This window comes from Oryzias melastigma, linkage group LG18, assembly GCF_002922805.2.
Source record: "Oryzias melastigma strain HK-1 linkage group LG18, ASM292280v2, whole genome shotgun sequence".
Classification (NCBI taxonomy): domain Eukaryota; kingdom Metazoa; phylum Chordata; class Actinopteri; order Beloniformes; family Adrianichthyidae; genus Oryzias; species Oryzias melastigma.
The window spans coordinates 7518875-7542091 of NC_050529.1; the positions used below are offsets into that span (position 1 = coordinate 7518875).

The window sequence follows — 23217 nt, forward strand, 5'->3', positions numbered from 1 at the left end:
AAATGTGATTATGACACCAGAATCTAAACAGATTTAGCTTAAAACCAGAAGTGTAGAGCGAAAACATCCTCAGATGGGCCAAAGGGATCAGATTGTTGCCTCTGTGGTCAATATCCCGCCCGATGGGAGGGCTGGGTGTCAAGTTCGAGAGGCCTCTCCAACCCCTGCCTCTCTCAGGGTTACTGAGCTGAAGTAATGAGAAGGCCATTAGCGACCCCGCTTGAGTGGCTCTAAGAACTACAACCCCCACAGAGCCAACAAGCGGGGGTTTATTATCCTCGGCACACCCACAATGCTTGCTATTGAATCTATGGGGAGACGCCTCATTTACCGCAACCGCTGGATTTCTGTTGGTTTTATAACCTGCGGTAAGAGTAACATTGCATCCACACATACAGAAACCGATGAGCATGGAAAAACAGATCTTCTCTAAGATACAGATTAGCCTAAAAGATCTAGATCCACTTGTAGTTTTGGACCAATAGGTTACATTTCAGGAACCAATATTAAAACGTCAATTTTCTTTTTGTGTGTTTTTCTGTGTGTTTCAAGTAGATAAGCTATCACACACGTTAGCTTAAAGTTTCAGTTCCTTAAATGATAAATAAAAACATTCATAATATTCAACAGTGTTAACTTTATTTTAATATTTCAACATTTTATGTACTTTTCTAAATGTTCAGCTTTGTTAAATAAATAATTAAAAACATAAACATAGCTGTCACTTTATTTAGGTCCAGATTGGCTCCTTATGTCTTCCATTATATAGATAAAGTCCACACAGAACTTATAATTTCATGGTATAAAACAATGTCTCACAAATATACACGTTTTTAAAAACACTGTTCCCATTCCAACTCACAAATACGAATTGGGAAAAAAAAAAACATTTTATTTTGAAATACTTTCATTTATGAAAAACTGTTTTTTGTATACTACTCATTTAAAATAGATTTTGAAATGTATTTGTAAAAATAAGAATTCCTACTAAGCTAAAAGTCTTGTTTTGACAAAGAATTGCTTTAAGAGGGAACTGAATCGTTGGATTTGATAGATACTGAATATTCACTTTTCATTTTTACAAGTTCAATTTGTTTGAAGCTAGCCCCACCTCTACAGGGGATAATCCCGTTAGCATAATTGCTAGCATAGGCTATGTCCAAATTATTTCACTACTCACTAGTGCACAGGTCATTTTGTAGTGCTGCCTGAATCTATAATTGCAAAATCAAGTGCCCTAGAAATTTCCTAAAAGTCTTTGGGAAAAAAATGTACTTTCCGTTTAAAAAAAAAAAAAAAAAAAAAAAAAAAAAGTGAGCATGGCGTTCAAATTCCTTTTCAAGTCCAAGACACTATATAGTCCTCCACTATTTAGTTTTTTGTTGTTTGGGATTAGGGTTGGAATTCTGACATAGCTATAGAACATTAGATCCTGTACAGGAAGTTAACATTGTAACACCGGTGATGTCGATGGCGACAGTAAATAACATGTTAATTCTTTAACGCAATTAATTTCTAAACGTTTAGCTCGGTGAAATAAAAAATAAATAAAAAACATAGGCTAACCTTATTTAACAGGCGCCTGCCACGTTCCTCTGGTCCTTGAATGTCTCGTCCGTTCCTGTGTGTTCTGTTCGAATCAGGATGATGACGCGTCTTAGGTTTCTCTCTGGTTTATTCTGACATAAATTGACAATAAAAAAAAATCGTGACTGCAGGTATCCAGAACATACCTTCCTTAACGGGAGATAGCGCGAACTCGCGCACGTTGCACATACCTGACATGAATGGATAAAAACAAATCCGTGACTGGAGGTCTCCTGAACATTATTACCGACAGTGTAACGAAAATCCTCAAATTCAACACCCAAAAACACAAATAAAACAAAGTACACACGGAGAAAAGAATTTTCCTTGACGGGGGATGGCGCGAACTGAAGACAAGACGTGAATCACGTGTTAAGTCTCGCGTGATCTCCAGAAGAGGGCAGTAAACGCCATCCTTTTTTTTTTTTTTTTTTTGTATTTTTGTTTGTTGGTCAAGTTAATTCATGTAAGGTTGGTTAAAATTATATATATATCGGAAATAGCCCTTTAGAACTTTTTGTGCGAGTCATAACAATAAATATTAATAATAATAATGATAAAAATGATTTCAGGTAATGTCATGTAAAGTTTACAAAATAAATAATTTTTTACTCTTACTTTGACGTGTCCTCTTCCAAAAAGAGACACAATTCAAAGTTTTTACTTCACTTTAAATCGTAATTATATCATTTATAATGTTTGATTGCTCTTTAAGTGTTTTCCCTCCACGTCCAGCTTCGGCGCGGCGCAGAGAAGTTACGGGAAAGCCTGTGAGGAAGAGCCGGGGTGAGGTTGAAGGGGGAGCCGGGCAGACTTCCTCTGCCACGTCGGAGCAGGGAGCCACTTCCTCTGGAGGAACGGCGACCGGCAGAGCGGCCAGAGCGGACGCGTGAACAGACTCACGGTCAGTTTCCTATTAAAAATAAACAAACAATCGTCATTTTTGCTCAAAGTCTTCTTTTTGAGCCCGCGAGATTTACCGGAAACCGTTCATGTTTGACGTAAAAACTTTTTTACGTTGCTCCATAAAAGGATAGCTTTCTTCTCCTTTTTCAGTCGTATTTCTAGTTTTTCCCTCATAAAAGTTTATTTTTTCCTTCTTAAGTGTTACACGAGGGGGGATGAATATAAAAAACACAACAAAGAGAGATTTTAACGTTACTTTTATCCAAAGTAATTGACTGAAAAAGTTAGTTTCCTATACAGTTTTTTTTTTTTTTTTGCTTTTCCGTGGAAAATTAGTTTATTCAAAAAACATTAATATATTTAATTGTTGTAATTTATATTTGTTTTTATGTTCAAAGAAAATAAATATAAAAGTTTGTAAAAGTTTAAGCAAGCCATTGCACTATGGTAACAAATATTTTTAATCTTAGCTACAGTAAAAATGAATCTATTCAGATATTTTTATACTCTTACTGGGAGTTCAGTTAACTTTTAAGGCTTTTGGATATTTTAAAATCACATTTAACTAAACATGCTAAATATGCTACTCTTTTTTTTTCTTGTTATTCGTTTAAAATATTCAAAATTATTCATATTTTCTTTTGCAGGTCACCATGCTGCCCCCACTGCATTTATATATCCTTGTTTCTCTTCAACTTCTCCATGCCTGCAGCAGTAGCACTTCCACTAAGAGCCCAACTGGCTCTGCACCTCCTCCTCCACCTCCTCTTGTGAGCGACCCAAGCTGGGCTCTGGGTCTGCGCCTATACCGGGCCCTCCGCTCCCCCTCCAGCTCTGTCAACACCCTGTTCTCCCCGCTCCTCCTGGCCTCCTCCCTAAAGGCTCTGACCGAAGCCTCCTCAGGGAAGACGTCCACGCAACTCCAAGCCCTGCTCCAGCCCGAGTCACCCTCGAAGACGTCTGAAGGAGACCTGTCGGGGGCGCTGAAAAGGTTCACGGAGGCCGACAGGACCAGCTTCCACCTGCGCTGGTCTTCGGCCGTGTTTACAAAGCAGGCTCCTGCTGTCAGGCCGGCTTTTGTGAAGGAGAGCCAGAGCAAGTTCGGGTTGCAGCACCAGACGCTGGGGAAAGGAGACCCCAGCGCTGACCTGAAGCAGCTCCGTGACTGGGCAAAGGCTGGCACCGGCGGCCTGGAAGGAGCTCCTCTTGAAGCAGTAATCAAAGCTAAAGCTGGAGCTGTGATCCTGGCAAACGCTCTGCACTTTAAAGGTTTGTAGAAAGAGCTGCTGCGGACAGCTGTGCCTGTAAAGCCCGGCTCTACCAGCGCCTTAATCTCTCAGTTTTAGATAATTATCACTGCACTCGCTTCTGTTTTTGACAGGAAAGCTGTCAAAGAAATGAATGCAAGGAGGATAAAACAGGGAAAAAAAAACTTCCTTTGAGTCAGTTTACTTGAACGAATCCAGGTCGGCTCCTTCATGTCCTCCATTATGGAGATAAAGTCCAGACACATCTTTTAACTTCATAGTATAAAACAAAATTTGACAAACACACCACATTTTTAAACTCTGTTCCCCATCACTCCTGAAATAAATCAAAACTCAGGATCGGATTCAGTTAAGACTTAAATAAAAATGTTGGATTTTTATTTTAAAAATCATTTATAAAAAAACGTTTTTTGGGTAACAGCTCTTCTAAAATAAGTTTTAAAAAGTTGTTACTAAAAATAAGCATTCCAACTAAACTATAATAGTCTTTTTTATGTAAAAAAAAGGAGGCGAAATTTTGATAAATACTGATTATTCTAAGGTAAAATAGACTGAATTAGTTTTATTTTTTACTATCTTAATTTGTTTGGAGCTAGTCTCACCGTTACAGAAGCTAGTCCCATTAGCATTATTGCTAGCATAGACACTTAAAGTTCTGTTCAGGAAGTTAACCCTTTAAAGTCCTCCTCTGATGAAAATCCTGTCACTTGAGTTTTTAACATGTATGTGTGGCATTTTTCGTATGAAAGAGAACAAATGTAATAAGAAATAATTTTGTTTTTGCATTTCAGAGTGTTTCTCCTTTTAAACCGCTGTCAATCAAACTGTTGCAATCGGACTCTTTTTGAATTAATGAGTCTTCTATATGTCACATCAGCTCTGCTGCATATGCGCTAAACCCCTCATCTGGCCCGGGTAACGTGCCTTTTTTGGTTAAAAACTTCATAATTAAAACACTACTGGAAAAAAAAAATAATAAAAAAAAATAGTCAAAGAGGGACTTTAAGGATTATCGATCTAATTTATTCCATTTTGTTAGGCCAGATTAAATATTATATCAGGCAGCATATGGCCCTGGGCCGTAGTTTGCTCAGCCCTGTCATAGAGGTTCCAAAATGGGAACAAATGCCAACAGGACAATATGCGGTGTTCCTAATGGTGCATTCACACTGGAAGCAGCAGGCGTGGTAAAGGCGTCAGTGTAAAAGTCAAGTCAATGTAAAGACGCAATCTGTCGCGGCGCCAACCGATTTGGGCATCAGGCACGCAAGCTCAACCAACCAGGGACTCAGCTTTGGTCATGTTACGTTTTCAGGAACTAGATTAAATGATAAGAAAGGAGATTAAAAATGGCGGCTCGATACGAGGATTTTCGTAGTGAGCTTACATTCATTTACTTAAACCAGCGGGTTAAGAAAAAAGCCCATGAAGCTGGATCGACAGCTATGCTAGCCAACTGCCTGGTGGACATCTCAGCGAGCTAGGGAACTCTGTTGCCCTGGCTCCTGCAGATCTACTACCCAGGCTGCGTCGCCCGCTCCGCCAGCCCGCTGGCGGTTAGCTGCCCGGCAGCTCGAAGAGACGCCACAAGTACCTTTGTAGCACTCCCAATCACTCTAGTTTCATGGGTTTATAATGTTTTAGTGCTCAAAAATGTATATAATTTTTGTAAATAGTGTATTTTGCTTTTTAGTGGGAGGATGAAATACATAAAGTCGTGTTTTTTACGAATGACGGCAATTTTCCATAGAACCTCATGATTACATATCCAGTGATCACATGACCACTAGCTGTGAATCTTACAGAGAGCAAAGACATAGTGGAAGCACTGGCACTGTTCCAATACAGTGTTAACGAAATGTTCAGGGGGGAAAAATTAGCTTTTGTTCATTTATGCTAACAAATTTTACAAAAGCTTTATATATTTAGGATTTATATAAAAATCTCAAATGTTAAAGATGAAGATTTTTTTTTTGTAGTTAACTCTTTTAGCTTTAGCCTTGATGGTCTTTGAACCATCGTAACTCTTAAGCCGTTTACGCAATTAATGTAACTCCAACGGATTCTGGAGCGGAAAAAAATGCAGCATTGCAGTGATAAATAACAGCAGTGAAGTGTTTACACAATCAGCGTGATTTTGATGCGGAGTAGAGCGGCTTTGAGAATCTGTTTGAATTACGTTAATTGTGTAAATAGTGCTAGTTGGAAGAACGTATATATTTTCTTTTCTGCCGGCGACAGCTTCAGTGTTAAAAGTTAATAATAAGTCATAGTTGGAGACAATTGTAACAAGAAGAATTTTTTATTTTTTTTTTCAAAGCTGTTGGTGCTAGTCTTATTTCTTAAAAAAATGGATTGATTTTTTTCTTGATTTGGTGATAAATTGTTAGAGATGTGATCTCCTGCTGCCTCAGCCGACATTCCTGTTCATACTGAGTAAAAATCTCATTTCTTAGTAACAACTTCCCAAAAGAATGATGCCAAAGTCGTCCCTGACTTCCCTTTAGTTGCTCTTTTTTTGAGGCTGTTTTCCTGTTTTTTTTTTTTTTTTGGTAGTTTATCTGATCTCCTCCTCGTCTGCCTCGGCGCCACTCGCAGGTACAACCGTAAAATAAAATAAAAAAACAGTTTCACTTTCTGATAGACGGCGCTTTGTTAAGCTTTCTAATTAATTTTCATTGTTTGACGTTCGGACTCTATTATGAAACGAGTTTTTGTGCGATTCCACCAGCGTTGGGAGGAAACACACAAATGAGATAATTCCAAAGATGGCAGCGTAAATTAGATGAAAGGAAATTGGATTATTTGGTTTTGATTCGCTCAGAAACGGTGGACGGGTTTCTCCTCTGGCCGTCATCGAAAGCCGTAGTTTGTGAGCTCGTGTTCGGGACGCTTTTTGGCACCGAATGATCCGTTTTTTTATTTTTCTTCTTATTTAAGCCTCAGTTTTAATTACTGAAAGAGAATTAAAACAGGGAAAAACCTCACTGACCTCTTTTTTTGTGACCGTTTCACAGCATTCACAGAAGGGAAGCTCGCAGCTAATTAGCAGAGTGAGCTCAGGAGCACGTTTAAGACGAAAACAAACTGGGAACGGGGTTAAGAAAGAGGGAGCATATAAAGAAGGGAAAAGGAAAGAGACGGAACGTCCCGCTGAGAAACCGGAAGACGGTGGTGGCGAGGAGGGAGGAGTCGGGATGTGAAGGTCTGCGGACTGAGCTCTGGTTCACACCGCCCCGTGCATTCAGGCTGTATTTTGTCTCAAAAGCAAAATGTTGTGAAGGAAGCCGACTCATTCAGACGAGGTCGTGCAACAAGTCCCTGTAGATTCAACCCAGAGCTGGAACTAACAACTATTTGAGTGGCTGGATAATTGTTTTTTGATTAGTAGCAATTATCTCTGCTGTTTCAGCCAAAGTGTTTAATAAAAAACGTGTTTTGATCTTTAACAAAGAGATCTGTTGTTCTTCGTGAGAATACTTGATACTAAAATGACCAGAAGATGAAGACCAGCGAATAAGGAGTTAAATCAATCCATTCAAATAGGAAACACATCATAATTTATGTGTTTATTAGCTCTTTCAACTATTTTCTCATAACAATAGAAAAACATTTATTTTTTGCTTCATTATATCTCTTGGTACAAAGACGTTTGCTGTCAACACTCTGCATTAAAGCGTTTGGCTGTGGGCTACTGCTACATGGAAATAAATTGGCTAATTAGTTTCTTGTCAGCAGTTTTGAATAGAAAATTAAAACACAGTTTGTTTTCTCTCCAAAAGCAAACAAGGTCTGTGAGGAGGAGTTTGTGTTACAAAAGACAATAAAAATGTCTTTCCGTCCATCAATCAGTTTTCTTCTTGTTTGGGGTCAATAGAGACCCCAAACAAGAGCTCAAGAGAATTTTGAGCAAAGATACCCAAACGTTCCTCTTCCCGCCCACTTCCACCAGCTCCTTTGGGTAAATTCAAAGATGTTTCAAGGCCGGTTAAAAGACACAGTCTCTCTGATGTGTCCTAAGACGAAAACTGTGAGGAGGGGTGTCTCCGTATTTGTCGATTTGGGGTGTTTGTGGATTCGGCGTGTCTCCAGTCCCCAATCCCCGCGAATAAGGACAATACTGTATGTAAAGAATTTATCATTCTTTGCAACAAGATTGTGGGCACAGAAGAAGAATCCAGCCGAAAAGAGGGCAAAACTTTCAGTTTCTGGTCTCCCGTTGGTCATAGGTCCATAGAAAAATTGAATGGACCCGTTAGGGCGGAGCAATCACACAATTGCCTCGTTTCCACTGAGCGGTGCAGACCAGACCAGTCCCCTCCTGGCCCGGTTTAGAATGGTCCGGGGATTTCAAGTGAGCGTTTCCATTGAGAGCTAAACCATCAAAGCACATGCGGGGTGTAGACTGATAAATGTAGCTGCGCTTCAAAACAGTACGACTACAGCAAAAGTGACTACTCAAGACCAACTCAAGATCCAAACTGATCTCCTTTCGGCTGTGTTCTTCTTCGTCCCCCGGAATCTTATTGCAAAGACAAAAAAAAAAAAATTCTTTACATACAGTATTCCCCTTTATTCATGGGGACCGGATCTATACTTGGTGAGAACCCATTGAGAATTAACGGCAGGACTAAATGTTCCGATACATCACAATATCAATATTTTGGCACAACCTTATTTGAAAATACAAACGGATTGAGTTATAGTAAGTTTATTTTACGTTCACGTAAAAACCACCAAGTGGCATCACCGTGGACTGAACTTTATTAAACTAAAATGCGAATGGATTTACTATTAATACTTGTCTGTACACATATTTCATTTAAACTTGATAATCCTGTAAGAAATGCAAGGAATCTGGTAAATTTCACCTGCACTGTTCAGTGAGCAGCTATTTATGTCTGAGTGATACTGGTTAAAGTTTTGGCTAGGTCAGTGAATCGGATCATTCAAAGTGAACCAAAATCAACTATGAATCGTATCGCCAACCTCAATTCATGTTGTGTAATTCAAATCATCATAAGAATGAATAATTACAAACATTATCGTTCTATTCAATAGATTATTCAAATTTTTTCTGTAACAAGTTGCAATGCCTTTGGTTGACTACAAGATGTCCTTGTTCATTTTTGGCTATTGGCTATTGTCAGACTAAACATCTGACCTTAAAGTATTTTTGTATTAACATAAAACTTAAGAGTCTGTTGTCTATACTCTATTTGCCCGTCTCTTGTTTTGTAAGAACAACCATTCTGGTTCTGTTCACTCTTAGCATCAGCTTAGCTAAAAGAGAACAAATCTAAGAAGCAACATCGTCAGACTTTAATGGTTTGTATTTTACCGTTTTCTGTGACTTGAAGGGTCAGAATAGTACTCTCAGCTTCATTCAATACTTTCTAAGTGGTAGACAGAATTGTTTTGTGTTCCTGTTTGAAGCTCTCAGTCCTTTCCAAACCTTTGATGGTGGCGTTTTTCCTCCTCCCCATCAGATCTACAGTGATTAGTGAGAATAGAAGACGAGGCTGAACACTTTTCAGCTGAAGCATTTAATGAGTCTTCAAACTTTTATCAAAGTAATTGAGTCATTTTCTTTTTTCTATTTGGGTTTGGCCTCTTTGTGCGGGGGTATTATGTGTTGAGTACCATCATTTTCCTTTTTTCTTCTTCCTTAACCATTAGGCGGTAATAGAAGTCATCATTAGTTACAGAAAGAGCCAGCCTCAAGCGTTGCTCACAGAGAGCAAAATGTGACATCTGGACCTCCATTCTCCATCCCGTGTCCTTCACAATATCCAACAAGTAGAGGCTTTGAGAATGAGGTTATTACGGCAGTCACCGCGTCGCCCCAAGCCCCTCGAAAACTGACAGCTGTCAGGGGTTAGCGGATCCAATTGGGACTTGTTGAACAGTGAATGGTACGAGTGGCCTTCAGCACCTCACAAGTGGCTGGCTGAGGCTATCTAAGCGCACAGGGAGGGCTGTCCACTTTTTCTAACGAACGAGACTCCAGCTCTGAGTCGGACAGCATATCCGACAGATCCTGATCGTCATCTTCAAATACTGGACTCATACTGGCACTCAGAATTCCATAAATGTAATACAGAAAGAGTAAAAAAAATACATAAACACAAGTTTGTGTATGATGACAAACTTCTGAAGAGGTTGAGACATTACTTTGGAGCTTCTAGACCCATGCTATCCAATGATAGGTTGGACACACCTGATTCAGGTCATCAGCCATGAGTAGGGTACAGATACCTTGAAATCATGACGATCTATCGGCCCTTGAGGCCTTAAGTTGCAGACTCTTGTTCTAGAGGCTGTTGGAGGACATACCTTTGTGTGTGCCCTTTCTTCCGTTGAGGTCCAACTGTTCTGAATTTAACATGAAAATAAGGCATGCTTTTTGAATTACTGTAACCCTGGTGGTTTATGCATTTATCTTAATTCCAATGGGTCCTTGAGTCTGAGAAAAGCAGCTTTGCAATGATTAAGTGTTTCATATCGACACAAAGCACAGTTTCTTATCGCTAAAATCAGTTGGTTTACATTAATTGCATTATCAATTTACTGCTGTAAGTTGTTGCATATTGATGTTTCTTCTTTTTTTTCTGACTCCGTTTTTTTTAGGAGTTTTTCCTTACTGGGAGGGAGGGTCTAAGGGCAGGGATAACCAGTTTTATTTAGTCTTAGTTTTTAACTATTGTTCATATTTTGAAGCCCAATTAGGCAATTTTCTTTGTGATTTTGGGCTATATAAATAAAATTGAATTGATGTCAAGTTGTTTTTCTCTGAGTTAGAATCAGCTGGAATATGTTAATTGTGTAAAAACTTTTCTACTGTAAAGTGTTGCATATCAAAGATGTTTTTCTCCCTCAATAAAATCAGCTTGTTTACATTGATTTGGCTAAAACTTTACTATTGTAAATTGTTGCATATTGGCACAAAGCTGTTTTTCTCAATGTCAAGATTAGTGAGTTTACGTTATTTTCATAAACACTTTTTGACCATAAAGTGTTTTATATTGTCGCTTAGCTACTTCTCTTTTTGTCAGAATCAGTCGGTTTACGTTATTTAGGCAAACACTTTGTGGCAGTAAACTATTTCATATTGGCAATAGCTACTTTTTTTTTTGCGTTAGAGCCAGTTGGTTTACGTTATTTGCGTAAACACTTTACGACCATAAAGTATTTCATATATTACTTCTCTTTGTTAGGGTCAGTTGGTTTGTGTTATTTCCATAAACACATTATGAAAGTAAAGTATTTCACATTGTCACATAGCTGCTTTTTTTCTGCCTTAGTTAGTTTACGTTACTTGCATAAGTACTTACCTACTGTAAAGTGTTGCATATCGGTGCAATTCTGTTTTTTTGCGTCAAAATCAGCTGGTTTACATTGATCGTGTAAACACTTTACGAGTATAACTTGTTCAATTCAATTCAATTCAATTCAATTCAATTTTATTTATATAGCCCAATATCACAAATTCAATTTGCCTCATTGGGCTTCATGCCTGTAGTTTTTACAGATGCACAGATGGAGTCATAAAATATGCACAATAGGTAAAAACTAAACAGACTATAAAGAACGGTCATCCCTGTCCTTAGACCCTCCCTCGCGGTAAGGAAAAACTCCTAAAAAAACCTGAGTCAGGAAAAAAAGAAGAAACCTTAGGGATTCCCACATGAGGGAGAGATCCCATCCCAGGACGGACAGGCGATACCAGAACGGTTAAAGAAACATGCATGTAGGTGCAGAGAAACTTTTCTCTGCATAAGTCAGTTGGTGTACAGTAATTGCATAAAACTTTACTACTTCAAATTGTTGTATATTGGCACAAAGCTACTTTTTTCTGTGTTCAAATCAGCTGGTTTATACAAATTTTGTTAATAGTTTATTGCTGTGGTATAGTGCTGCACATAGGTGCTAGCCTGCTTTTTTGTGCGTTAAAATCAGCTGGTTTACATTAATTATTGCAAATTAGCGCAAAGGTGTTTTTCTCAGCATCAGAATCGGTTAGATTGCATGAACTGTTTAAATACTTTATAGTTGTAAAGTTTGCATATTATCGCAGAACTGCTTTTGCTCACATCAAAATTAATTGGCTTATGCTAAACAATTTACTACTTTAACTGTTGCACATCTACTCAAAGCTGATTTTCTTATTATTAGTATCCAGTGGGTTACACTATGTGCCTAAATACTTCACTATTGCAAAGTGTTGCATATGGGTGCAAAGCTGCTTTTCTTTGTCTCAAAATCCGTTAGAATTTCGTTAATTGCGTAAATGGTTGAAGATTTATGGTATTTCAAAGAATACAGGAGCCAAAGCTCTGATGGTCGAGGCTTAAAGATCTGGTGCGATGCCGTCAACGATGGACATTAGTGTTGCTAACCCGATCTTAATTTAAACAGGCAGTTTAGTACAGAACTTGTCAAGTCTCCTTTTGTTTTTGTGGTGCTTTCTACCACTCACACACTATCCACGAGATTCTAGAAAAACCTGAAGCTACAGCACCTCAAAGGCGTCCCTCTCTCTGTAGGTTGTAGTCATGAAGTTGCAGCTCTCTTCTCTTCCTGGAAGTTTGTTTCTAACGTAAATGAAAGATGGAGTCTTCTTTTTAAAGAACTGTATACCATCGACAGCTGCTAAATTCTCCTGTTAGATATTGGATGATGTCTGCCGTCTTCTTTCGTGTTAGCACGGTAAAATTTGTTCTCTTAAAGGGGGGCCCATTCTCCGCGATGAATAATTCATCAAGTGCATTTAGTTAAAAGCATCTTGCAGCTCCTTACCCTCTTAATTTCTATTAAAAGCGTCTTTGGTTTGGCTTTTAATTTGACGAGGCATTGTACCATGTTTTTCTCTTCATTTGAGCTTCTTAAATTTAGAACCTGGTAATGAGGAGGCTTCTCCCTGAATGTGCTTTCCATAAAAGCTCCGATTTGGAAGCAGGCAGGGTTATGTCTAATGCTCGTGATGTTCTCGGCTTTGTGCTGCCTTTTTTGTGGCCCTTTCAGCCTTTCGATTCTTCTCCCAAAGCCCATCCGTTCCAGTTTGAGATGTATTTTTTTGTGTGTGTTCAGGGCTGTGGGAGCGGGAGTTCAGCGAAGACAACAAGGATCTACGCACCTTCCTGGGATGGAAATACACCAAAGTGGTGATGATGCACAGAGCAGGTACGGAAGCTCGATCGGTGCCGGCTGCACTCCCACCAGCTAATGAATGGAAAAAAAAGATCTGTGAGGTCCAATACTGCTTCCTGCTGTGTCCCTCATGGTTTATTTAGTAGCCTTTTTCATGTTTTATGGATTGTCTTCAAACAACAGGGCAAAGTGAATCTGTATGAAAGTAGCAGAAGATATTTATTTTAATGCCACTTTCAGTTTAGCCAGGTCACAAGTTCCTAAGTCCCGTCTTCTCCTTTAGATGGTCAGAACTCAAGTTCTGATCGCTGTGGCACAAATCATCTCTGAACATCTGCTGCAGAGGAAGTCTGTTCTCTCCCTTCACAGGTTTGTTCCGTTTCCACGAAGACATGGAGAACATGGTTCAAGTGCTGGAAGTTCCTCTGTCGGGGGGACAAGCCAGCGCTGTGTTCCTGATGCCTTTCCACGTGGAGAATCTGGCGCGTTTGGACAAACTACTGAGTCTGGAGCTGCTGACCAAGTGGCTGGGGAGGACCAATGTCACCAGTGTGGCCATCTCCATGCCCAAGGCCAACATCACCAGCACCCTCAGTCTGCAGGTGAGTCCTCTCAGCTCCTCACAGGTAGGGTGAATCTGAATCTTCTCCCCACCCCTCCAATTGTAGGGTAGGGATGTCAAAAATCGTTTTTTTAAGGGCTATACGGGAGGGTGAGGAGAAGCGCTTTTCTTCACATGGGTGTGCTCTGAAGCACAGAAGTTTACATTTAAATGTAAGTAATGACTTTTAGTTTTAGTCCGACCTTTTTAAAGTGACAAAACTGATGTTATGTATTTCCAAGCGCCAGCAGCTCCGCGCCAACTTTTGATGATGTCATGAAGTGGGAGTAACATCTGTATTCGAAGACACTATTTTTCCATAACTCCCTGTTTTTAGAGCATTGCCAGAACCTTTTAGTTTCAAAATCTAAATAGTTGGTTTAAATAAGTGGTCTATATGAAAATTTGAATTTTTAGAAACAATCTGAGATGGTTTGACTTCCATTTTTTTTAAATAGGTGAAACTTTATGGAATTCAAACATCCAGAGTGGCTTTCTAAGCTGTTTATTTCTGGTCATTGATGGCTTCTGTCCTCGTTCTCAGTTCACTCATGGTGCTTGAACGCTTTCAGAAACAATGTCTTTAGCTTGAGCTCTAAAACTGACTCTCATTTCGAGAAAGTGGAAAACAAAACGAATTCTCAAAAAATCATAAAGCCCCCAAAAATAAATGAATTGGTATGCTTTGATTAACTTTTTTTAAAGTCATATTTTCTTTCCCCAAATATTTACCAGTACCGCCTTTCAATCTAAATGTAGATAATTATAGTTAATCTCTGCTTGTAGCAAGAAGTATCTAAGTAACGACAAAACTACTTACTAGGATAATAACTATTTAAATTACTGTATATCAAAATTTTTATTTTTCTAATCAACTTTTATCAATCAAAATAACTAAATACCATTAAGACTAAACAATTAAATAATAAAATTAATTTTCTCCGAAATTTGTTTGGTGAACAATTATAGTTATTTTCTGGACAGAATCTGGATGTCTTGTCATGTCCATCGTTTGGCTTCAATTCTGTGGTTTCTTTCACCTGTTTTGGTGTTTGTGTGTAAAATAATGCTGACTCTGATTGGCTACCACTAAACATGACACTCCCCTTAGCCAATCAGAATCACTTGTCCTGTCTTAACCCACCTACTTTCTTCTCCCTTCTGACTGAAACACACTTAATGGAACAACAGTGACCTATGGGACGAAAATCTAAAAATGATACCCGTTAATTTAAATTTTGTCATTGCAAACACTGTATTGTTATGCAGCCCTAGAAAAGATCCGAACTCAAACACATAGAGCTATGACAGTACCAAAGTAAGGATGTTAACACAAAAATGTTGGTTGCTAAGGAAAATTAGAAATTTACTTTGAGATACACTCATAAAAATTGATGCACGCATTAACCTGCTCCAAACATTCAATAATTTATGTGGTTGCTATGGTGATAACAGTTTATAGAGACCAATAGTTTGGGCTAAAAACCAATAATCCCTGCTGTTTTAGGCATTTACCAGCCTCTACTTGTATGGAGCCACTAGGAATAGAGTCTTTATTTGGTTTTTGTGTGTTATTATCTTCTGTGGTGTGTATTTTCCTGTATGAAATAAAGCCCCAAACTCTCTTCTAAAGTGAGATTAGTTTCCCCCTAAGCCTCCACTTTAAAGTGTATCTGCGTTTGCGTGGCCTGAATGTGCCGAGGAGGGGCGGTGACTCTGGTTTTTAATATTGTGCTGGCATTTGACAAAGTAGATGGTGTCGAGCCTCAGTTGTGTTTTGTTTTCTCATTAATTCCTCGCATTCACACACTCCTGCTCGCCTCAAAACAACTCGCGCCGCTGAGCAACTGCGTTGTAAATCTATATCTTCTCTGGTTCATCCAACTCTTTTTTTTTTTTTTCTCGTTTTTTTTTTTTTTTTCTCTGCGAGGACTTTTCATCCTTTACAGTATTTATTTCTCATCTTTTCCCCTGTTGGAGTTTATGTTTATGAACCCATTTGGAGTCATTTATTCGTTCTTCTTCTTCACCGGCTTTGACCTCTGTTTATATCTTGTTTCCTGTTTCCTTCACTGAATCTCACCAGTTTCAGGAGCTCCAGCTGGACTCACTGCGACTGGCATTCCTTCAGATGCAAATGTTGGCAAAAAAATGGACTTTTCCTCTTTTTAGAGCTGAGATTTTAGATAAAAGCCGCTGAAGTTCACCTCTCGGTTTGAGCTGCAGGGTGACAAACCAGAAGTGACGTTTTACACTCCAGCAGACTGATCGTCCTCCTCTCGCCCGCCGGTGTTGGCCGTTATCACGCGTCCCGGCTGATGGGGGGGACAAGCTGACACTGGGAAGTTTGCGTGCGTCCTTGCGTTCGACCCCGCCGACCTCTGTCACATCCCAGAAAGCATGTAAACAAACACACAAGCCGTGCCACACAACATCGATCCCATGTCAATGACTCGACGATGAAAATATTTTCCTCACAATTATTGTTCTTCTTCACAAATATTCAAAACCTCCAGGACCACTGCCGCTAATGAAAGGCAGGCTGAATAAACTGGCAGAGACGAAATGAAACCGCTGACAACAAGTGGGAGGCAAACAATGAGGCGCCGGTGACAAAAGAGCGCGTTCTGCCGGGGATGATTAACAATGAGGCACAGGTGTGGGTTTTAACCCAAACCAGATGAACTCGGACAAAAAAACAGACCACACTAAGAATACAATCTAAATCCTAAAAGTTGACCAAACTCAACGTAACAGCACCCCAATGTACCATATATTACTGTCAGGTTCATTACCTTTTTTATTTCTCAGTTTACATGATTCAAATAACATAAAAAATAGTTAGAAAAGTTCAGGTTGTAGAACCACTTTATAGAAAAGTACATCAAGCACAAGGGAAGACGGAACTGAAGACATGGCGCCAACCTCCGTCCATCCTCCAACTGGGGCGGTATTATTTTTATGTGTTGTCGCCTCTTCATAGACATGGAACTGACTTTTTAGCTGTGGAAGTATGTTACGTCCCCTATGGGCAAACCTGGCTCGGTCTAGGGGGAAAAATACAAAAGGGGACAATAACGATAGCCGAACTCCAATGAGAAACCGTCTTAACTCAATGTCTAGACACCATCACTTACACGAATCAGCACACCCATTGACATTAAGGCTATAGTTTGCATTATTTATGTGTTGATGAGGTTAAGTGTTTACCTACCAAGTACTTTTGGTCGATTAGTGCTCTTAAGACTTCAGGCGGATGAAGAAAAGCAAAATAAGAGTGGAAATCTGCTGGCCAACTAAAGCCATAGCAAACCTCCTCAAGACCGTGAGGCACGCCGATGCAAGACACTGCCATGGAGAAATGTTTGATTATTTCGTAACCTGTATTTAGGTCAATGTCTAGATCAGCTATATTTGGGATGAGACATGTGATACTCAGAACATTCCAGCGTTTTAAACACCTCTCTGGCAGTAACGAGTATCAGAAGCCATGAAAGCACTAAGCCTGTTTTCTGACAGTATGATGAATATATCTCAAGATAATATTAACTGAAGAATGAACGGTTTATTTTCACACATGAGGTGCAATGGATTATGGTATTATTAGAAAAAATAAATCAGTCAGATAATGTGGTAAGACTGCACCATTCAGAATGCATTGAGAAACCAATAGGCAGGTGATTGGTCAGAGTACTTGATGGGATGTTTTTCTAGGGAACTGTTCTCTTATCTGCAATAATCAGGGAAAACATTGGCAATAACTTAACATTAGTTTGTTTTAATATATAAAATACAAAACAATATATTTTCACCTCATGATCTTGAAATACAGTATGTATCACCCCCCCAGGATTTTGAGCGCCATGTACCACGAAAAAACCGGTCCTGGGTCGGTGTAAACAACCAGAATTCATGTGAAAGATTCACTATTGACTTTTGAGAACTTTTCAGGACTTTAGAGTTACCCAGTTCTGTTCATATTCTGTTCATATTCTTTATGGACAGAATTTCTAGGACCAGCTAAGGACCAGAGGGACTCTTGTCTGGGGACCACAGAATTTCGTCTTTGCTCTTTGCAGATGATGCTGTCCTATTGGCTTCATCTAACCAGTACCTCCAGCATGCATTGGAGTAGTTTGTATGAAGCGGCTGGGATGAGGGTCAGCACCACTAAGTCTGAGGACATGGTTCTTGCCCAGAGAAATGTAGTTTGCCCTCTCAGTGAGTGGAGTGCTGCTGCCTTAGGTGGAGGAGTTTAAGTATCTTGGGGTCTTGTTCACGAGTGAGCAAAGATCAGAGTGTGAGATCTCTAGGTTGATTGGTGTGGCTTCTTTTGTTATGTGGTCGCTGTATCAATCCATTGTGATGAAGAGAGAGCTGAGCCAGGAAGCAAAGCTCTCAGTTTACCGGTCAATCTGTATTCCTCACCTATGGTCATGAGCTCTGGGTCACGACCAAAAGAACAAGATCCCGACTACAAGCGGCCGAAATGAAGTTCCTCCGTAGGGTGGCTGGGCGCTCCCTTAGAAATAGGGTGAGGAGCTCGGTCACCAAGAGAGTTCTTGAAGTAGAGCCGCTTCTCCTCCACATTGAGAGGAGCCAGTTGCTGTGGCTCGGGCATATCCCACTGGGCGGTGGCCCTGGGAAAGACTCAAGACACACTGTAGAGACTATGTCTCTTGGCTGGCCAGGGAATACCTTGAGGAGCTGGAGTACGTGACCTGGGAGAGGGAAGTCTGGGCATCTTTGCTTAGACTGCTGCCCCCACGACCCAGTTCCAGATGACTGGAAGAAGATGGATAGATGGATGGACTTCAGGTGGTCCTAAAAATACCTTTTTTTCTTTCAAGTTTTTTATTTTGATTACTGTCAACTTTTAGCCTAAACCCTGTAGGTGCTCTAAAGGTAAATAGCCATTGAATAGATGTCTTCGTCTATATTTAGGTGAAGACTATGAGGATGTTTGTTTTTCTTCTTTAACTTTAAATATGTGTACGAAAATAACACATTGTTGGCTGCTGAGTTTGTGTTTTCATTTAAAATATTCTTAGATATAGGAGAGGGAATATTTTTTTTTCTAAAATAAGCCTTTTTATTTGTTTTGTCAACACTTCAGCAAAAACAGTTTACTTTATGATTGCTACTTTATGGAATATTTCTTCACTATTTATTTATAAAAATGGTTGTGCTTTAACTTAAAAAAAGTTTTAACATATAAATAAATTAGGATTAAGTCACTCTTTAAATGCTTAATAATTTCATTTAAAATATATGCATATTGATAATTGTCAATAGAACGCAAAGGTTAATTTCAGATTTATTAAAAAAACTTAATTTCCAAACTCGACAAACATGTAGTTTGTTTGGATGAGCGAGGAAAACTTTTTTTAATATGAAAATAGGTAAAGAATACAGATTACCAAAATAATAGTGACATATTAAAAAATAATGGCTGCCTCAGTAAGCAGCCGAAATAATGGTTAGGCTGCTGGAACACATCCTTCCACAAATCCAGTTGTCCGTGTTGGAGAATTGGATGTCTCTTTACGAAAGCATGAAGCTCCGAACAAACCTTCAGAGTGCTCCAACCCCCATGTCATCGCTGACTATCATTTTTCCAATTGGGTCAGGCAAATAATTGCTCATCATGGCGCATTAATACTGTTTACCTCTCAGCCTGTCAGTGTCGGGGATGGCCATGGACTCCGAAGATTAGAGGGCAGCATCTGGACAAACAGATGATGGCGGCGCATGTGTGTCCACGAAAAACAAACCCCAGCCCGTCCCTCACCCCTGTCCTTTATGTCCCATCAGCCCCTGCCATCTAAATCTGTTTTTTTAGCTCTCACTCGCGCCGCTAATGCGCTTTCTAGCTCGCCTGCGCTGACCTAAATAAAAGTGACGCTCGACAGCCAGGAGAGCCGGGGAGGTGACGGAGGACGAGGCGGGTCAAGGATCGCTCGGGGACGAGGTGGAAATCACAGCTAAAGGCTAAAAATAGACGCAGAAATTGGCTTTTTATTTTTTTTGCCCATCCCTCGATTCTCCTTTTTTACCGAAGGACGTTGGGGTTTGTGATGAAGACAAAGAGAACAAGCCCGGCCCAGGAGTCGTGGAAAATCCACCTTCGTCCCTGAACCCGGCTGACCGGACCACACACTCACCCCCCCACATACACTCACACCGACGGGCCTCAGCTCCCAAATCTGGCCGTCTCTCAAAGCGATGACTAAGACCGATGAGCCTGGACCAGAGGGCTCACTCAATCATGGCTAATGAGGTCAAAAGGTCATCAAATATTTACAAGAGAGCGCTCTGGAGGTGTACAGTGTTGTGAGGGGGGAGGGCAGCCACGGTATGAATAAATCAAAGCTGTTTGTTTAACTTCTCGCTAAAAGCTTCTTTTCCCTGAAGAAAACGGTTAACAAGGCCGGAGTTTGAGGCGGCGCCCAACTCGATCCGGAAGCAAATCGGCGACATCGGGACCCATCCGCTCACAGCACCTCAGACCGTGTGTTTGTTTGGCGTCAGCAGCTTACAGGGATCATTTTCGGAATGTTTCTGATAAACCGGAGAAGCTCCCGGAGTGGAGATGAAGCCATTTTCAGCCCCGTTTGTTATGATGGTCGGGCTGATTCTAATCTCCGTGATCGATTGGACCTCATTTGTTCCAGTCCGGGTCACTAGGTGTACCTGATGTGGAGGTCCATGCAATATTTAAACTTCAGCGCTGTGTGAAGGTTTTAGGAATTCAAGTCATTTATCTCTGGAGGAATTTGATCCGAACGTCCTCCAGATTCTCTTCTTTGGGTCATTTTTTAAAACAGGTGCTGGAGAAGGAGATCTAAGAAAAGAAAGTGTGAGTCTGGGACACAGAAGTTAGCTACACAACTCGTTTCTTTTTCAGCATCTGTGAGAAATTAATTAGATGAAACTCTTCAAAAGTTTTTGAGCTTTTGCCCGTAGATTCACAGAATTACTGCATAGTGACTTTGTTGGAATTGCTACTGTGATTAAGAACTTTACGTTTTCCATGCCATGTTGTTCATGTTGTTAGATGGCAACCCAAAAGACTCAAAATTGGCCTTCAGAATTTACGCAAACCTGGAAGTACTTTAAAAGATAAGATCAGATACTCCGTTATTTGTCCCATGATGGGGAAATTTCAGGGTTACGGCAGCGTTACAGATAGAAAATTAGAAAAAATGTGACAATTTACATACTTGCATAGAAAACAAAGTTATAGTGCGGAGATAAAAAATATTGCACCGTGGATATGAGTAATGTTACAAAAAAATTGCACAACGTATTTTTGAAGTGACAAAAGACCATTAGAGGTACTACAGTAGTAAAGTCAGGTTTTTAACCGGCTTGGGGTTGATCATTTTTAGCTTTATTTCCTAATCCTTTCAATTGGGACGGGAGTTCTTTAACATCGGACCTTTAGCCCCAGTGTTTACATTCTTTCCACTACATAACTCTTTAACTGTTGACGCAACTAAAATAATTCCAGTGGATACTGAGACTTGTAAAACCAGCCTTTCTGGTGCTGCGTTTCCAATGACTATGAAATTGCACCAATAGTATTTGCGATACCAAATTCACCTTATGGAAAAAAACTCGCATTTATCGATAACGTTTTTGTGCTTGGAGGAGGTGGTTCTTAAAGCGTATCGAAATTGACATATTTCGCAAAATTGCACTTTTTTCGGATTAAACAAGTCACCTGACCAACAACTGGATACCAAGCAGGCGGCACAAGAGGTTTCACAGCCCATCAAAATTTGAACAGGTCATGCTGAATTGTTGGATCAACAGCTCCTCTGTAAAATCATAAACCACCATTTCCCCAAAATCCTTTCATCCGTAGCCGCTCCAACGTAGCTCCCCAATCCATGGCCTGAAGAAGACGCCGACGTCTCCTTTGATAGATGATGATGTGGCTGAAATTGTAATGCATCTGCTGTAATTCAAAGTATTGTTCACAAAATTAATTTTTTACATTTCTGGAATTTTGATAAAGATTTGTGCCAACGCTAGCTGACCGGCGATAATCGGTGACGCCATTGAACAAAAGTGACATTAAAATTATGAGACACTATTTTTTCATAACTCTCTGTTTGGAGGGCTAAATGAAAAGGAAGGGAGAAGGGAAGAAATTGGACAGGGCCTAACTTCCAGAACCGAAGTCCTAAAAAAAAAACGTTATTTTAACTCGGCACCCCAAAACGTATTGGTTTTTGAGCTTCAGTTTTTCGTCTACTATTCTGAGCACTTTTGAGTTATGGCAGGTGTAAGGTCTATAATTTACGCGATTTAAGGCGCCATCTTGTCTGGGTCCAGGTCCCTTTTTGGTGACATCTTTGGTGTGGAAGGGTTAATTGTCTGTTTTTTCATTTTATTAGAGCTCAAATTTGATCATTTTAAGTAGCATCTTTTTTATTTGGCAGGTGGGTGGACTCATTTGACTAATTTGAATTTTTTCCCACCCAATTATACATTTACATTATGGAGGTGGGTGGAGCTATCTGGAGTCAATGTGCCTGGCCCAATTCAGGTTTCCTTAGTTCACAGTCTAGTAGGGACGTCAGAGTTTATCCACCTGGTGTCTGATACTCTCCTTACAATTACCTGGAGTTTTTAACACACACTACAATAAAAAACTGTTTTTTTTGTCTGTTTTTAACATGTTTTTGTGGCATTTTTCTAATGATAAATGTTTGGAAAAAGCAGTGAGTTTTTATTCACCAGCAGAAAATACACTTAGTTTCAGCTTTTTCCAAAAAGAAACTATTATTTATTTAATAAAGGTTGCAAAAATTATATTTTGATATCAAGTGGAGTCAGGAAGTTTTTCATTGAATATTTTCAGCTGGATTTTGCACAGTGTGTGTGTTGCATTTGTGTGTCGCGCTCCATAAAAGCTCCATTGTTGTGTCCCATCAGTCTTTCATCGACACTTATTCCAAACAAAATAATGTCTTAGAAAAACAAAACCATACAAAAATACCAGCTGCTTCCACCCCAAACACACTTGGCACACTGGTATGAAATCTAAAAGTTTCACCTCATTTGACTCCCATCACAATCTGCACCTCCTAATGGAGCGCTCACTTGAATGGAACTGTCTTCCCGTTATTGTGGCGCCTTTGAACGAAGCCACGAGGATCCTTAACTGTAAAACATCCCTGATGAAGCCATTAATGTCATGTGTCTGGTGTACTGAGGGGATTATCATCACAATATCTCAACAAATCCATTTTAAATGCTGCTTAATGGTTTGCCAACACCATCAGTTTGCTTTGGACTATTTGTTAACCTGATGTTTGTTCAGCATTGTTTACCCACTGAGCTCCAAATTGAAAGTTCTTCCTCGGATTTTTGTGTCGGATGTTTCCCAAAAACATCCATCCTCTTTATCTCTGTTACTCCATGCTGCGCAAATCCTCTTTAAAAAAACAAAACACCAGACATCTGGGCTTGTTTGAGAAGAAATGAATCTGTAAATGTTCAGGGAGGTGCGTTATTATCATCTCGAGCAAAGTTTCTTTCCGGTAATGAGATCCTTTCTGTTTGAAGACTGAAACAAATGGGCCTTCATCCTGGGAATCTGGATATGTTACTTCAGGTTTATTTTCTTACATTGTGTTTCATTTAGCAGCTGTGGAATATCATCTAAATGCTTGTATGGACCAAACTTTGCGT

The 23217-nt window shown here is 39.8% G+C and overlaps 1 protein-coding gene and 1 long non-coding RNA gene across 3 annotated transcripts in view; one reads left to right on the forward strand and one right to left on the reverse strand.

Moving 5' to 3' along the window:
• LOC118600140 overlaps nucleotides 1-1922 on the reverse strand; it is a 68980-nt gene extending 67058 nt beyond the window's left edge. The window contains exons 1-2 of the long non-coding RNA XR_004949701.1: nucleotides 1779-1922; nucleotides 1567-1679 (exon numbers count right to left, since the gene is read on the reverse strand). This is a non-coding gene — a long non-coding RNA (uncharacterized LOC118600140). The remainder of the gene's footprint in view (nucleotides 1-1566; nucleotides 1680-1778) is intronic.
• Nucleotides 1923-2010: 88 nt separating this feature from the next.
• Nucleotides 2011-23217, forward strand: part of serpinh2 (serine (or cysteine) peptidase inhibitor, clade H, member 2) — a 32400-nt gene continuing 11193 nt past the window's right edge. The window contains exons 1-5 of one of the 2 annotated variants that reach the window (XM_024287973.1): nucleotides 2011-2058; nucleotides 2323-2491; nucleotides 3141-3762; nucleotides 12852-12944; nucleotides 13281-13513. In XM_024287973.1, coding sequence (XP_024143741.1) covers nucleotides 3147-3762; nucleotides 12852-12944; nucleotides 13281-13513 — 942 coding nt within the window. In that variant the 5' untranslated portion in view covers nucleotides 2011-2058; nucleotides 2323-2491; nucleotides 3141-3146. Of the gene's footprint in view, nucleotides 2160-2322; nucleotides 2492-3140; nucleotides 3763-12851; nucleotides 12945-13280; nucleotides 13514-23217 lie in introns of both variants that reach the window. The other variant, XM_024287975.2, reaches the window with a different exon arrangement.